The following is a 14,900-nucleotide window of genomic DNA, read 5'->3' on the forward strand; positions in this document are numbered from 1 at the left end:
TTTTCCCCCAATCGACATTCAATTGACCCTTTCCTCATTGCATTACAGTGGCTACTTGTAGAAGGAAAAAAGTGTACACAGCTGTGGGTCTGTTTCCGGCCTCTCTCTGTCTCTCTCATTCATTGTTACTACCTTTGTACCAGTTATCACACTGTTCTGATTACTGTGGCACTATAATCATCTTGATAACTGCATTGTGAATTCTCCAACTTTGTTCTTCACCGAAATTCCACGGAACACCAACCACGACCTTTGGAATCTCCCTTCGGAAGATGAAGGCACGGTAGTTAGACAGGCGGACCCTATTCAGATCTCGGGTCCCGCGGGTCACACCTGCATTATGAGGGACACGCGCCCAACGCGCATGCGCAGCCTCAACGCTGGGATTGGACGGACCCGCCCCGGCTGCGTACACGTCACTTCCGAGGCGGGAGGATGAATTGATTGCCCATGGCCTCTCCGGCGAACAGGTGGGTGCTGGGGAGGAAGGAACCTCCAAGGTGAGGGGATAGGGTCCCGCCTTGAGCTGAGGCGACTCCCCGGCCTAGGTGAGGGGAAGCGGTGTAGTGGTCCAGCGAAGGCCGCGGGCCGTAGGGGAGCGCGGGGGATCGCGGGCGGCTTCCGGATCACCACGACGCCGAACACTGAAGGAAAACTCAGCTCAGGCGCTGGGACCAAGGCCCTGGCTCCGGCTATGCTTGGCGGATAACTCTGTATGTTGCCGAGGTCTCTGAGTGAGGTTTCCACGGCTAGAAATGGGCGTCGTGATGCGGCGGACCTGCGCTGGGCGCTGTGTGTGAAAGGCCTGTGCGCCCAGAGGGCTCCTGGCTCGCGCCTGTTTATTCCCTATTTCTGCGCGACGTAGGGGAGGCCCCACAGCGTGTGCGAGTGGCGGGGCCGAGGACTGAGCGCTGGGAGCCAGTGGCATCTTGGCCAATGACGGCGAGTTAGGACTAGCAAAGGATCTCCGGTTTTTCAAAAGGCGGAAGGAGGGCGCTGACTCGAGCATCCACGGGAATGGCTGTTTGTGATATCTTGCTCTTCCAATACTTGCTGTGCGGCTTTGGGCAAATGTTTTAAACTCTTAGTGTCTCTATTTCTTCAGCTGTAAATTTGGGAATAACAAGCCCGTTCATAAGGTTGTTGTGAAGCGTAAATGAGACTGTGCGTGCAAGGTGCTCAGCTGGTGTCTGAGACATAGTAGGTATTCAACAAATGGTAGCCGCATAAGGCTCTTTTTTCAGTTTCCAAACCTTTGGTGTAAAGTTTTGAGAATCGTGAAGTTACTTTTGAAGTAACTTTTGGGTTTCATTTACACATATATACTCGTTTCTGTTAGTGGAATTGCCAGGAATTGCTTTTCTGGTTCTCTAACCTGTATGGGGGAGAAAAAAAGAGTTGCTAGAGAAGTAGTAGGTGGAAAAAGGGATCCTGGGCTTGGCGATATACAGTTAGAACTAGCAAAATAATAATAATAATTTTTTCTGAAAGGCCGTGGGGGAACTTTTTTGAGCACGTACCAGAATGGCCATTCCAAAATATCTAAATATCTTTCTTCCTCCTCACAGCGACAGAGTAACATGGGTGGTATCACAGTATGTTTTTAGAAGAGTTAGGAAGCTAAGATTACCTGTCACAAATAAGTGGGGAAGGCAGGTTTTTAGACCCAGGCCTCCCTGCAGAACTTTGTATTCATTCAAGTACAAAAGGTTGCCTTTGAATGGATCTTTGTTAAAGGGTTTATATTTAAGAGATAATCTGGCCGGTCGCAGTGGCTCATGCCTGTAATCCTAGCACTTTGGGAGGCCGAGGCGGGTGGATCACGAGGTCAAGAGATCGAGACCATCCTGGTCAACATGGTGAAACCCCGTCTCTACTAAAAATACAAAAATCAGCTGGGCATGGTGGCGCACGCCTGTAGTCCCAACTACTTGGGAGGCTGAGGCAGGAGAATTGCTTGAACCCAGGAGACCGAGGTTGCGGTGAGCCGAGATCGCTCCATTGCACTCCAGACAGGGTAACAAGATCGAAACTCCGTCTCAAAAAAAAAAAAAAAAAAAAAAAGAATGCAAGGAGGAATTGTGATTTCAGCTTTTAATTTTTATAAAAAAAGAAATAAAAAAAAAAAAGATAATCTGGAGTCTTGCCATAACGTGATCAACATATTGAGCCCCCCTGCCACTTGTTCCTAAGATGATGATGCTTTTTATTTTTCCTGAGGTTTATGATGGGATGAAATGGAGATGGAAGGAAGAGGTCATGACTGGGCCTTGCCCTGGGGTGACCAGTAAGACTGCGCCTTTCTGCAGGGATTCCCCAGGATGGCATTCTGCTAATCCCAAAAGCAATATGGTGAGGATTCCAGATTAACAGTTGACTGAAGATTATGTATTATGACTTGCTTTAAAGGAAGGCCTTATAAAAATAGATTATATATAAATTATGTTTTGCTGAATTAATCTTTTTTAGGAAATGAGTACTATTTCACTTACTAATTTTTTGTCCTTTGCAACATTTGGAGCTTTTTGAGGGTTAAACATTTTATTATGGTACATTGGCTAATGGGGTAGATGGAGGTTTCTTTTATTATAGAAAACATGGGGTCTGAATTTAAAAAATCATACCACTGGAAAGGATCTTTGTTCTAATTCTTTTCTGGCTTGTAGATTGATTAGGGATCTGGTAGAAAGACTGAAACAAAGCCTGGTGTGGTGGCTCACCTCTATAATGCCAGCCTTTTGGGAGGCTGAGGTGGGAGGATTGCTTGAGGCCAGCAATTCAAGACCAGCCTGGGCAATGTAGTAAGACCTCATCTCTACAGAAAAATTTAAAAATTAGCTGAGCATGGCGGTGCATCTGTAGTTGTAGCTACTCAGAAGGATGAGGCAGGAGGATCACCTGAGCCGGGGAGTTTGAGGTTGCAGTGAGCTGTGATGGTGATTTTATCACTGTACGTCAGCCTGGATTACAGAGGGAGGAGACCCTGTCTTTAAAAACAAAACAAAAAAGAGAAAGGAAAGAATCATTAAAACAATAGTTACCATTTGCTAATTTTTGGCATGTGCTATGTTATCCAAGAGGGAATTACTGTTTTAGTTCCATTTTTACAGATGAAGAAATTCAGACTTGGGAAGGTTAAACAATATGTCCAAAGTGGGAAAATCTAAGAGAAGACCAAAACAAAGCTAAAGAGGGTATATTGGGGAAGGGAGGATGCACCAGGAAGTGAGGTGAATGGGTGGCCAGGGTGACACTGGGATGCAGAAGAACACCAGAGTGAAGGTACATTTTCTCATTGAGACATGGAGTTTCCTACAGGAAGGGAAGGACACATCTTAAAGACATAAGCCTGTTGCCTTTTTCATATATTCTGGGCCAAGGGCAGCACAGCTAGCTTGGCTGTGGTCTTGTAGGTTTTCAAGCCCAGAATTGGAACCCTGCTGCCAAAGTAATTGATTCCTGATGTGCTTTGCTCTTAAAGAACCTGATCCCATACACGGAAGTGTGCAAGCTAGATAAGTGAGTACATGATCACTTCATATCCAGAAAGATTCTTGGCTTTATAAACAGATCCCTGTTTCGGGTTCTTTTAGGTGGTGCATTTCTGTTGGTGACAACCTAAATTGGAAAAAAATAAAAAAAGATAATGCATTTCTGTGGTATACTTAAAATACTCATTTTATTCCGATTGCAACAGTATATTTGCATAAAGGAACTATGTTTGTGCCCTTGCCAAGGGTGTGGGATATGCCTTCCCTACCACGTACATGTCCCCTTTTCTCTATTTCTTAATTACAGTTGATAGTTTTTGACTGTTTGCTATGTTCCAGGCACTGTGCTAATCACTTTACTGAATTATTCAATCCTATATTAACCCTAAAAATAGGAACTATAATCTTCATTTATGGAGGGAGAAATGGGCCTAGAGATGTTAATAAATTTATCCAAAGGCATAGAGCTATTAGCCAGGCATGGTGGCACATGCCTGTAGTCCCAGCTCCTTGTTGGGGCTGAGGCAGATGGATTCCTTGAACCTGGAAGGTTGAGGCTGCAGTGAGCCGAGATCACGCCATTGCACTCAAGTCTGGGTGGCAAAGTGAGACCCTGTCTTGGCCAGGTGCGGTGGCTCACACATATAATCCTAGCACTTTGGGAGGCTGAGGTGGACGGATCACCTGAGACCAGCCTGGCCAATGTGGTGAAACTCCGACTCTACTGAAAAAATACAAAAATTAGCCAGGCATGGTGTGGGCACCTGTAATCCCAGCTACTTGGGAGACTGAGGCAGGAGAATCGCTTGAACCTGGGAGGTGGAGGTTCCAGTGAGCGGAGATTCCACCATGGCACTCCAGCCTGGGTGACAAAAGCAAGATTCCGTCTTTAAAAAAAAAAAAAAGTGAGACCTTGTCTCAAACAACAACAGCAACAAAGGCATAGAGCTAGTAAAGGCAAAGCTAATACCATGTCACTCCAGAATGTAGTGCTTAGCTACAAATTCCATTCATTCCTTCACTTAACAGATTTTTATTGAACACTTACAGTGTATCAGCAGTGTGCTGGGTGTTGGGATACAATGATGACCAAAACAGATAAAGCCCCTGTCCTTAAATTGCCTGTAAATCTAACGGGAGATAGACAATAAATATATAAACAAAACTAAATATTAATTACGATTCTGATGCATGCTGTGGAGGACAGTAGAGGGTGCTGTGAGAATATATAATGGAGTCACCGGCATGTGGGAGGGAATGAGGAGAGACAGGGAAGGCTTTCCCAAGAAAATAATATTTAGCTGAGACTTCAAGGACTGAGTTGGAGTTAAATTGGACAAAGAGCTGACAGAAGAAGGGAGGAGCATGTGTGAAGTCTTGAGACCAGGAGGAGCTTGTATTTTGTTACTTAAAGACCTGTGTGAGGCTGAGTGTGGTGGCTCACACCTATAATCCTAGCACTTTGAGAGGCTGAGGTGGGAGGATCATGTGAGGCCAGGAGTTCGAGACTAGGCTGGGCAACATAGGAAGACCCTATCTCTACAAAAAATAAAAATTTATCTAGGCATGGTGGTGTGCACCTGTTGTCCCAGTTACTCCGAAGGCTGAGGCAGGAGGATTGCTTGTTCCCAGGAGTTTGAAGGTGCAGTAAACTGATAATCCCACTGCACTCCAGCCTGGGCAACATAGCAAGACCCTGTCTCTTTAAAAAAAAGAAAAGTAGAAGAGCGATCAACCCTTGTGGTGCCTAACTAACCTGAGACATTCTTCTCTTGTTTCTTATCTCAGCTCCAATTGATAAGGCCATTGGACTGTGTAACCAACTTTAGTCAACTTTGTGACTCCAGACCTTACGACCTCCTCCAAGCTTGCAAACCTAACGATGCCCTCCCAGCTTGCAAAAAACTGACCTAAACTGTAACTTCTGTAACTTTCCACTGCTTAACCCAAACCTATAAAACTAACTCCCATTTCTCTGCCCTCCACTGACTCTCTTTTCGGACTCAGCCCACTTGCACCTGGGTGAATAAACAGCCATGTTGTTCACACAAAGCCTGTTTGGGGGTCTCTTCATTCAGAATGCACGTTTTAACAGGTGAAAGATTAATTATATTAGAAATAAAAACCTTCAGATTTGTAGAGTTGGCATGTATAGTGCTTTCTATGACATTTTCAAAGGAATGAAGAATTGTGACATTATAGCATTTTGCAATATATAAAAACCACCTGAAAGGAGCATAGTTCTCTCTTCTTAACAATTTCCAGGTCTTTACAGAGGGTCAGTCTTTTTTCTCTTATTTTAACCCCTGATATTTACAAATTATGACAATCAAATAGTGGTTCTCAGATGCCTGTGTATGCCCCTTCTGAGGATCCAATCTGGCAGCTTGCACAAAAGAGTTGTACACTTTATCTTAGTCTCCCCCACAGTTTGACTTTTAGTTGTCTCAATTTGCATAATTTTATATTACCTACTTCTTAACAGGTTGGTATACCTAATATTGTTTTAATAGATTTGTCTTTTGGACTCCATACTAGGGTTATGAGTGAATTGCATACCGCAATTACAGTATTAGAGTATTCTGGGTTTGTCCATGTACTTAACTTTATCAGTGAGTTTTATATCTTCAAATGTTTTCCTATTTGCTCATGAGTGTTTTCTTTCTGTTTGAAGAACTCCCTTTAGCATTTCTTGTAAGATAGGTTTAGTGGTGGTAAATTCTCTCAACTTTGGTTTGTCTGGGAAAGACTTTATCTCTCCTTCGTGTTGAAGGACAGTTTTGCTGGGTACAGTATTTTTTGAATTGCAGTTTCTTTTTCTTTCAGCACTTTCAAAATGCTGTTCTACACCCTCCTGGCCTGTATGGTTTCCTGTGTGGTTTTTTGCGTTGTGGTTCCTGTGAGTCTTCTTCATTGAGAAATGTGTTGACAGACAAATTGGAGCTCCTTTATACATTATTTGCTTCTTTTTTCTTGCTGCTTTTAGGATTCTCTCTTTGTTGACCTTTAAGAGTCTAATTATTCTATGCCTTGGGTCTTATTTGGGTCAGATCTGATGTTTTCTGCTTTTCCTGTTCAATAATTCTTAATTTTGGCCTTTTCAGGTAGTTTACTGTATCTTATGGGCAATCTTCATGGCTTTTCATTATTTTTTTCTTTTTCATCTCTGACTCTGGTTGTTGTTTTTTTTTTCTGAGGCAGAATCTCTCTCTGTTGCCCAGGCTGTAGTGCAATGGCGTGATCTCAGCTCACTACAACCTCTGCCTCCTGGGCTCAAGCGATTCTCCTGCCTCAGCCTCCTGAGTAGCAGGGACTACAGGCACCCGCCACCACATTCAGCTAATTTTTATATTTTTAGTAGAGCCAGGGTTTCATCATGTTGGTCAGGCTGGTCTCAAACTCCTGACTTTGTGATCCACCCTCCTTGGCTTCCCAAAGTGCTGGGATTACAGGTGTGAGCCAGTGCGCCTGGCCTTTTTTTGTTTTTGTTTTTGTTTTAATATGGAGTCTTGCTCTGTTGCCCAGACTGGAGTGCAGCAGCACGATCTCGGCTCATTGCAACCTCCACCTCCCTGGTTCAAGCAATTCTCCTGCCTCAGCCTCCTGAGTAGCTGAGATTATAGGCGCCTGCTACCACACCCAGCTAATTTTTTTTTTTTGAGATGGTGTCTTGCTCCATCATCCAGGCTGGAGTGCAGTGGCGTGATTTTGGCTCACTGTAACTTCCGCCTCCTGGGTTCAAGTGATTTTTCTGCCTGAGCCTCCTGAGTAGCTGGGACTACAGCATGCAGCATCATGCCCAGCTACTTCTGATTTGTGGAGTTGGCATATTAGTGCTTTCTACGACATTTTCAAAGGAATGAAGGATTGTGACATTATAGCATTTTGCATTACATAAAAAGCACCTGAAAGGAGCATAGTTCCTCTCTTCTTATCAATTGTCAGGTCTTTACAGAGGGTCAGTCTTTTTCCTTTTATTTTAACCCATGATATTTATGAATTATGACAGTCAAATAGTGGTTCTCAGACGCCTGTGTGTGCCCCTTCTGAGGATCTAATCTATCTAACCTGGCAGCTTGCACAAAAGAGTTATAGTTATTGCTGGCTGCTAACTCTTTGGGGTAGCAACTGGGGTCCTGAAATCCCAGTTGCTTAATACTAGAAGATTACAGTGAGGGAGCCTAAGGTGTTAAAAATGTTTGCTCTTTTCACATCTACTTTTCATTTGTTCATCATTAAGTCAGCAGACGTTTATTCAGCATCAAGCTTGTGCATGGCATAGGAAACAGAGATGAATCAAGTGGCCTTTCTTAGGCCACCAGAGAGAGACCACTTGTGGACAGGTCAGGTGCAACTGAGGGTTCTAGGAGCTCTGGCAGGAGGCTCTAGACAATTCTGTGCTTTTTCTTCATCTAATTCCTTACCCTTAGGTTGAGAAACACTCACCTGATGTAGACATGCAGCAGTAGAGGATGCTTATAGCAGCTGAGGACAGATGTGAGTATAGATCATTCCAGCAGACTCCATTCAACATGTAATGCTTTATGGTAAATGAGGAACTATTACCTCTTTAGGTCTTATCTCATAACTGCCTTGAGATGCAGATAGAAGGAGGATCCACTCATTCTGGAGGTGAGAAAACTGGAGTCCAAAGGGGATAAGTTCCCAAGTCAAACAAAGTAAATGGTGGCAACATTTTTACTCCAAACCAGTTGCTATGACATGCAGGAAATAAAAACAAGCATTTTATTTGTCATGCTGGACTGGCTTAGTTTAAGGAATCTAGATTTATAAAAACCCAGGTTTACTAATTCAACCAGGTTTAAATGGTGAATATTTGCATTGCAGAAGGATTTTCCAGGCTGGGCATGGTGGCTCATGCCTGTAATCCCAGCACTTTGGGAGGCTAAGGTGGGTGGGTCACCTGAGGTCAGGAGTTAGAGACCAGCCTGGCTAACATGGTGAAACACCATCTCTACTAAAAATACAAAAATTAGCCGGGTGTGGTGGTTACTTCTCAGCTACTTGAGAGGCTGAGGCAGGAGAGCCACTTGAACCTGGGAGGTGGAGGTTGCAGTGAGCCAAGATCACACCCAGCCTGGGTCATAGAGTGAGACTCTGTCTCAAAAAAATAAAAAGATTTTCCAGTAAAGGTAGGTATTATAACTTGGAGCATACAGATAGTCTTCAAGGGTTTTGTAGGTCTCCTGAAATCATTTCCACAATTTTGTATATGCTTGCCTTTTAGCAGACATAGTAATAATCAGATTTCCAAAGGAATCTATACAGAGAAAAGGTAGACACCCTCACTACTCTAGTAGATTTTAAAAAAATCAACATGTAAAATTTTAAATTGTGGTACTTAATGGAGTATTTCTCAGTAACTCTTCAGAAAATGTTTTTAAAAAGAAAACATTTAAATGCAGTTTTACAGGAAAATGTTACCTTTCTTAATATGTTGCATATGGTAGAATATTATACTATGTAGGAGCATCTCAGTTAATGAAAAGGGGAATTTTAAAAGGTCACTTTGTTTTCCATTGCTGGATAAGGAGAGATAAGGAAAATTAAACTACAGATGGTCCCCAACTTATGATGGTTCTACTTAACCATTTTTCAACTTTATGATGCAAAAGTAATATGCATGTAGAAACTATACTTAGTACCCATACATCCATTCTCTTTTTCACTTTCAGTATGGTATTAATAAATTACATGAAATAGTCAACACTTTATTATAAAAGGGGTTTATCTGAGATGATATTGCCTAACTGTAGACTAGTATAAGCATTCTGAGCATGTCTAAGGTAGGTTAGGTTAATCTATGATGTTTGGTAGGTTAGGTGTATTAAATGCATTTTAAATTTATGACATTTTAAATTTATGATGGGTTTATTGGGTTTGTAGTTGTTGCTGGTTGCTGACTCTTTGGGGTAGCAATTGGGGTCCTGAAATCCCAGTTGCTTAAAACTAGAAGATTACAGTAAGGGAGAATATTTAAAGCGTTGAGAGAAAAGAAAACCTACCAACCTGGAATTCTGTACCCTGCACAATTATCCTTCTAAAGTAAAGGAAAAACAGAGACTTTCTCAGACCAAAAATAAATAAAATTGAAGGAATTTGTTGCTAGTAGATGTGCGTTGCAAGAAATGTAAAACGTTTTTCAGAGAGAAAGAAAATGATGAGTCAGAAACTCTGATCTACATGAAAGAACATTGGAAAAAGAATAAGTGAAGGTAAAAGAAAAACATTATTTTTCTTATTCCTGATAGGCCTAACAGATAAAATTTGTTCACAATAATAATAGCAACAATTTATTTTATTATGTTTGCTTTTATATACCAATACATATATGTATACAAATGAACATATATATGTGTTTATGTATTCTTTGTTGTAAGTAAAATAAATGACAGCAACAGTACAAGGGCGGAGAGGGAAGAATCAGGAATATTTTGTTATTATAAGGTACTTGCAATACCTGTGGAGTCCTATAGTGTTATTTGAAAGTGGTCTTGGATTCACTGGAAATGTATACTGTAAACTCTAGGGCAACCACTAAAGTTTTTTTTTTTACAAAGAAGCATAATTGGCTGGGCACAGTGGCTCACACCTGTAATTCTAGACTTTTGAGAGGCTGAGGCAGCCAGATCACCTGAGGTCGGGAGTTCAAGACCAGCCTGATCAACATGGAAAAACCCCATCTCTACTAAAAATACAAAAATTAGCCAGGCATGGTGGTACATACCTGTAATCTCTGCTACTCTGGAGGCTGAGGCAGGAGAATTGCTTGAACCCAGGAGGCAGAGGTTGTGGTGAGCCGAGATTGTGCCATTGCACTCCAGCCTGGGCAACAAGAGTGAAACTCCGCCTCAAAAAAAAAGAAAAAAAAAAAAGGCAGCATAATTGATACGCTATGAAAAGAGAGAAAATGGAATCATGTAAAATGCTCAGTTAACTACAATGGGCAGAAAACTGTGGAAGACAAAAAGAGAAGCAAAGAACAAGGGCAACAAACAAAGAAAACAGTAACAAATATGATAGCAGTTAATCCAGCTATGTCAATAATCACTTTAAATGTCAATGGTTTTGTCAGTTACATCAGTTAAAAGGCAGAGATTGGGAGAGTTTATAAAAATTAAGACCCAACTATATGTTGTCTGCAGGAAACCCACTTTAAGTATAAAGACACATATAGATTAAAAGTAAAGAGATGAAGAAAGATCCATCACTAACACTGATTAAAGAAAATGGGAGTAGCTAAACTTCTATACAGGGCAGACTGCAGAGCAAGGAAAGTTATCAGGGATAAAGAGCATTACATTATGACAACAGATCAGTACTCCAATAAGACAACAGTCTTTAATGTATATACACGTAATAGAGCATCAAAATATGTGAGGCAAAAACTGATAGAACTGCACAGAGAAAGAGATGAATCCACTATTATATTTAGAGATTTCAGTGCTCCTTTATCAAAAAGACAGATTTGGCATGCAGAAAATTATTAAGAACATAGTTCAACTCAACAGCAGTCAGTTGGATATAATTAACATGTATAAACTACTTTGTTCAACAACAGGTGTACAAACGTGTTCTTGTGGTGCTTCCCGAAGCGGTTGTACTTGTGGATGTAGTGGAAGTAGTCTCAGCGGATGATAATGGTCCTCTGCATCTTCATCTTGGTCACCAGCCAAGGCTGGTGGATCACTTGAGGTCAAGAGTTTGAGACCAGCCTGGCCAACATGGTGAAACCACATCTCTGTAAAAATACAAAAGTTAGCCAGGCATGGTGGCGTGCGCCTATAGTCCCAACTACTCAGGAGTCTGAGGCAGGAGAATCTCTTGAACTTGGGTGGTGGAGGTTGCATTGAGCCAATATCGTGCCACTGCACTCCAGCCTGGTAACAAGCAAGACTTCATCTCAAAAACAAACAAAAATGAAGAATAAAAGAATACTATTAATAACTCTGTGCCTGTTACTTGATAACCTAGATGAAATAGACTAATTCTATGAAAAGATACAATCTGCTAAAACTCACACAATAAGAAATAAACGATCTGAATGGGCCTATATCCATTAGAGAAATGGAATCCCTAATAACTTTCCAAACAGAAAGTACTAAGCCCAGATGGATTCACTGATGAATTGTAAACAATTAAGAAAAAGTTATACCAATTTTCTACAATCTCTCCCAGGAGACAGAAGCAGAAAGAATACTTTGGAAGTCAATCTATGAGGCCTACACTACCCTAATACCAAAATTAAGGATAATATAAGAAAATAAAAATATATTCCAGTATCTCTCATGAACATAGTTGCAAATATCCTCAACAAAATATTAGCAAATTGAATGCAATAATGTATGAAAATGACCGGGACCATGACCAAGAGGGATTTGTCTGAGATATGCAAGTCTTGTTCAATATTCAAATCAGGCTAGGGACAGTGGCTCATGCTTGTAATCCCAACACTTTGGGAGGGCTGAGGTGGGAGAATTGCTTGACCCCAGGAATTCAAGACCAACTTGGGCAACAGAGCAAGACCTTGTCTCTACAAATAATAAAACTGGCCAGGTGTGGTAATGTATACCTGTGGTCTTGCTTCAGCTACTTAGGAGGCTGAAGAGGGAGAATCACTTGAGCCTGGGCAGTTGAGGGTGCAGGTAGTCATGATTGCACCACTGCACTCCAGTCTGGGCAACAAAGTGAGACCCTGTCTTTAAAAAAAACAAAAAAAACTAGTATAATCTGGCTGGGCACAGTGGCTCATTCCTATAGTTCCAGTACTTTGGGAGGCCGAGACTAGTGGATTACTTAAGCTCAGGAATTCAAGACCGGCCTGGGCAAAATAGTGAAACCCTGTCTCCACAAAAATGACCCAGGCATGGTGGCGCACTCCTGTAGTACCAGCTACTTAGGAGGCTGAGACAGAAAAATCACTTAAGCCTGGGAGGTAAGGGCTGCAGTGAGGCAAGATCACGCCACTGCACTCCAGCCTGCTTGACAGAGTGAGACCCTGTCTGAAAAAAAAATTAATCCATCACATCAACAAGCTAAAGAGGGAAAAAAGGCACATGATTATATCAATAGATGCAGCGAAAGTATTTGACAATATACATCTCTGATTCATGATTAAAATTCTCAGCAAATAGGAGTTAAAGGGAACTTCCTCAACTTGATAAAAAATACTTACAAAAAACTACAGCCAACATTATACTTAACAGTGAAAAACTCAGAACATTCCCACTAAGATCAGGAACATGGTGAGGATGTTCCCTCTCACCATTACTTTAAAAAGTTGTTTTCCCACCCAAATCTTATATTGAATCATTAATTTTTTTTTTTTTTTTTTTTTTTTTTTTAGACAGAGTCTTGCTCTGTTGCCAGGCTGGAGTGCAGTGGTGCAATCTCGGCTCACTGCAACCTCCTCCTCCTAGGTTCAAGCGATTCTTCTGCTTCAACCTCCCAAGTAGCTGGGACCACAGGCACGTGCCAGCACGCCTGGCTAATTTTTGTATTTTTAGTAGAGACGGGGTTTCACCATGTTGGCCAGGATGGTCTCGATCTCTTGACCTTGTGATCCGCCCGCCTTGGCCTTCCAAAGTGCTGGGATTACAGGCGTGAGCCACCACGCCCGGCCTTAATTTTTTTTTTAACATCATGCTGGAATTCCTATATAGTGCAGTAAGACAATAAAATGAAATAAAAATTTTAAAGATTGGGGAGGAAGAAATAAAAATGTATTTGTTCACAGATGGCAATCATTTATGTAAAAAAGCTGAAAGAACAAGAAACTCCCAGAACAAGTGATTAAGCAAAGTTGCAGGATACGAGGTTAATATACAAAAATGAATCACTTTTCTATATACCAGTAGTGAACAAGTAGAGTTTGAAATTAAAAAGACATTACAGGGCCAGGCACGGTGGCTTACGCTTATAATCCCAGCACTTTTGGAGGCCAAGATGGGTGGATCAGGAGGTCAAGAGATTGAGACCTTCCTGGCCAACATGGTGAAAACCGTGTTTCTACTAAAATACAAAAATTAGCTGGGCGTGGTGGTGCGTGCCTCTAATCCCAGTTACTTGGGAGGCTGAGGCAGGAGAATTGCTTGAACCCGGGAGGTGGGGGTTGCAGTGAGCCGAGATCATGCCACTGCACTACAGCCTGGTGCCTGCCGGCAGAACAAGACTCTGTCACACGCACACACACAAAATTACAGTATGAATAAGTTTTTAATGAGGCAGACTATAAAACTTGATCAAATATATCAACTAAATAGCTATTCCATGTTCATAGACAGAACAGTTCAATAATATCAAGATATAATTTCTTCCTAATTTATCTGTAGAGTCAATGCAATCCCAATCCAAATCCCAACAAGTTATTTTATAGATACTGAAAAACTGATTCTAAAGTTTATATGGAGAGGTAAAACACCAAGAATAATCAACTCAATATTGTAGGAGAAACAAGTCAGAGGACTGACACTACCTGCCTTCAAGACTTAGTATGAAGCTACATTAATCAGGACAGTGATATTGGTGAAACAAGTAGATCAATGGAACAGAATTGAGAGCCTAGACTCACATAAATAGAGCCAGCTGATCTTTGACAATGGAAAAAAGGTAAGTCTTTTCAGCGGATGGTACTAGAACACTATCTGCATGCAAAAAAAGAATGTAAACACAGACTTTACACTTTTTTTTTTTTTTTTTTGAGATGGAGTTTCGCTCTTGTTACCCAGGCTGGAGTGCAATGGCGTGATCTCGGCTCACCGCAACCTCCACCTCCTGGGTTCAAGCAATTCTCCTGCCTCAGCCTCCTGAATAGCTGGGATTACAGGCACGCGCCACCATGCCCAGCTAATTTTTGTATTTTTAGTAGAGATGGGGTTTCACCATGTTGACCAGAATGGTCTCGATCTCTTGACCTCATGATCCACCCGCCTTGGCCTCCCAAAGTGCTGGGATTACAGGCGTGAGCCACCACGCCTGGCTACATCTTTTTTTTTTAACCCATTTTCTGGGGAGACTTTACACCTTTCACAGAAGTTAACTCAAAAATGGATTACAGACCAAAATGTAAAATGCGAAACTACAAAACTCCTAGAAACCAACATAAGAGAAAATTTGATGACCTCAGATATGGTGGTGACTTCTGGGTATGATCCATGAAAGAAATAATTGAGGGGCCGGGCGCGGTGGCTCACGCCTATAATCCCAGCACTTTGGGAGGCCGAGGCGGGTGGATCACAAGGTCAAGAGATCGAGACCATCCTGGTCAACATGGTGAAACCCCGTCTCTACTAAAAATACAAAAATTAGCTGGGCATGGTCGTGCGCGCCTGTAATCCCAGTTACTCAGGAGGCTGAGGCAGGAGAATTGCTTGAACCCAGGAGGCAGAG

The 14,900-nt window shown here is 41.9% G+C and overlaps 1 protein-coding gene across 3 annotated transcripts in view; it reads left to right on the forward strand.

Annotated features, from left to right (window-relative positions):
- Positions 1-429: 429 nt before the first annotated feature.
- DHRS7B (dehydrogenase/reductase 7B) overlaps positions 430-14,900 on the forward strand; it is a 47,442-nt gene continuing 32,971 nt past the window's right edge. Inside the window, exons 1-2 of one of the 3 annotated variants that reach the window (XM_012461794.3) lie at positions 435-470; positions 2,221-2,352. Coding sequence is in view for 1 of the 3 variants with exons in the window: in XM_012461792.3 (XP_012317215.2) it covers positions 451-470 (20 nt within the window). In the remaining 2 variants the exon portion in view is untranslated. Of the gene's footprint in view, positions 471-1,059; positions 1,201-2,220; positions 2,353-14,900 lie in introns of those variants that run through there. The other 2 variants (XM_064378146.1, XM_012461792.3) reach the window with 2 other exon arrangements.

Source organism: Aotus nancymaae, unplaced genomic scaffold, assembly GCF_030222135.1.
Source record: "Aotus nancymaae isolate 86718 unplaced genomic scaffold, 86718_ANA_hifiasm-v0.15.2.pri h1tg000018l, whole genome shotgun sequence".
NCBI classification, from domain to species: Eukaryota; Metazoa; Chordata; class Mammalia; order Primates; family Aotidae; genus Aotus; species Aotus nancymaae.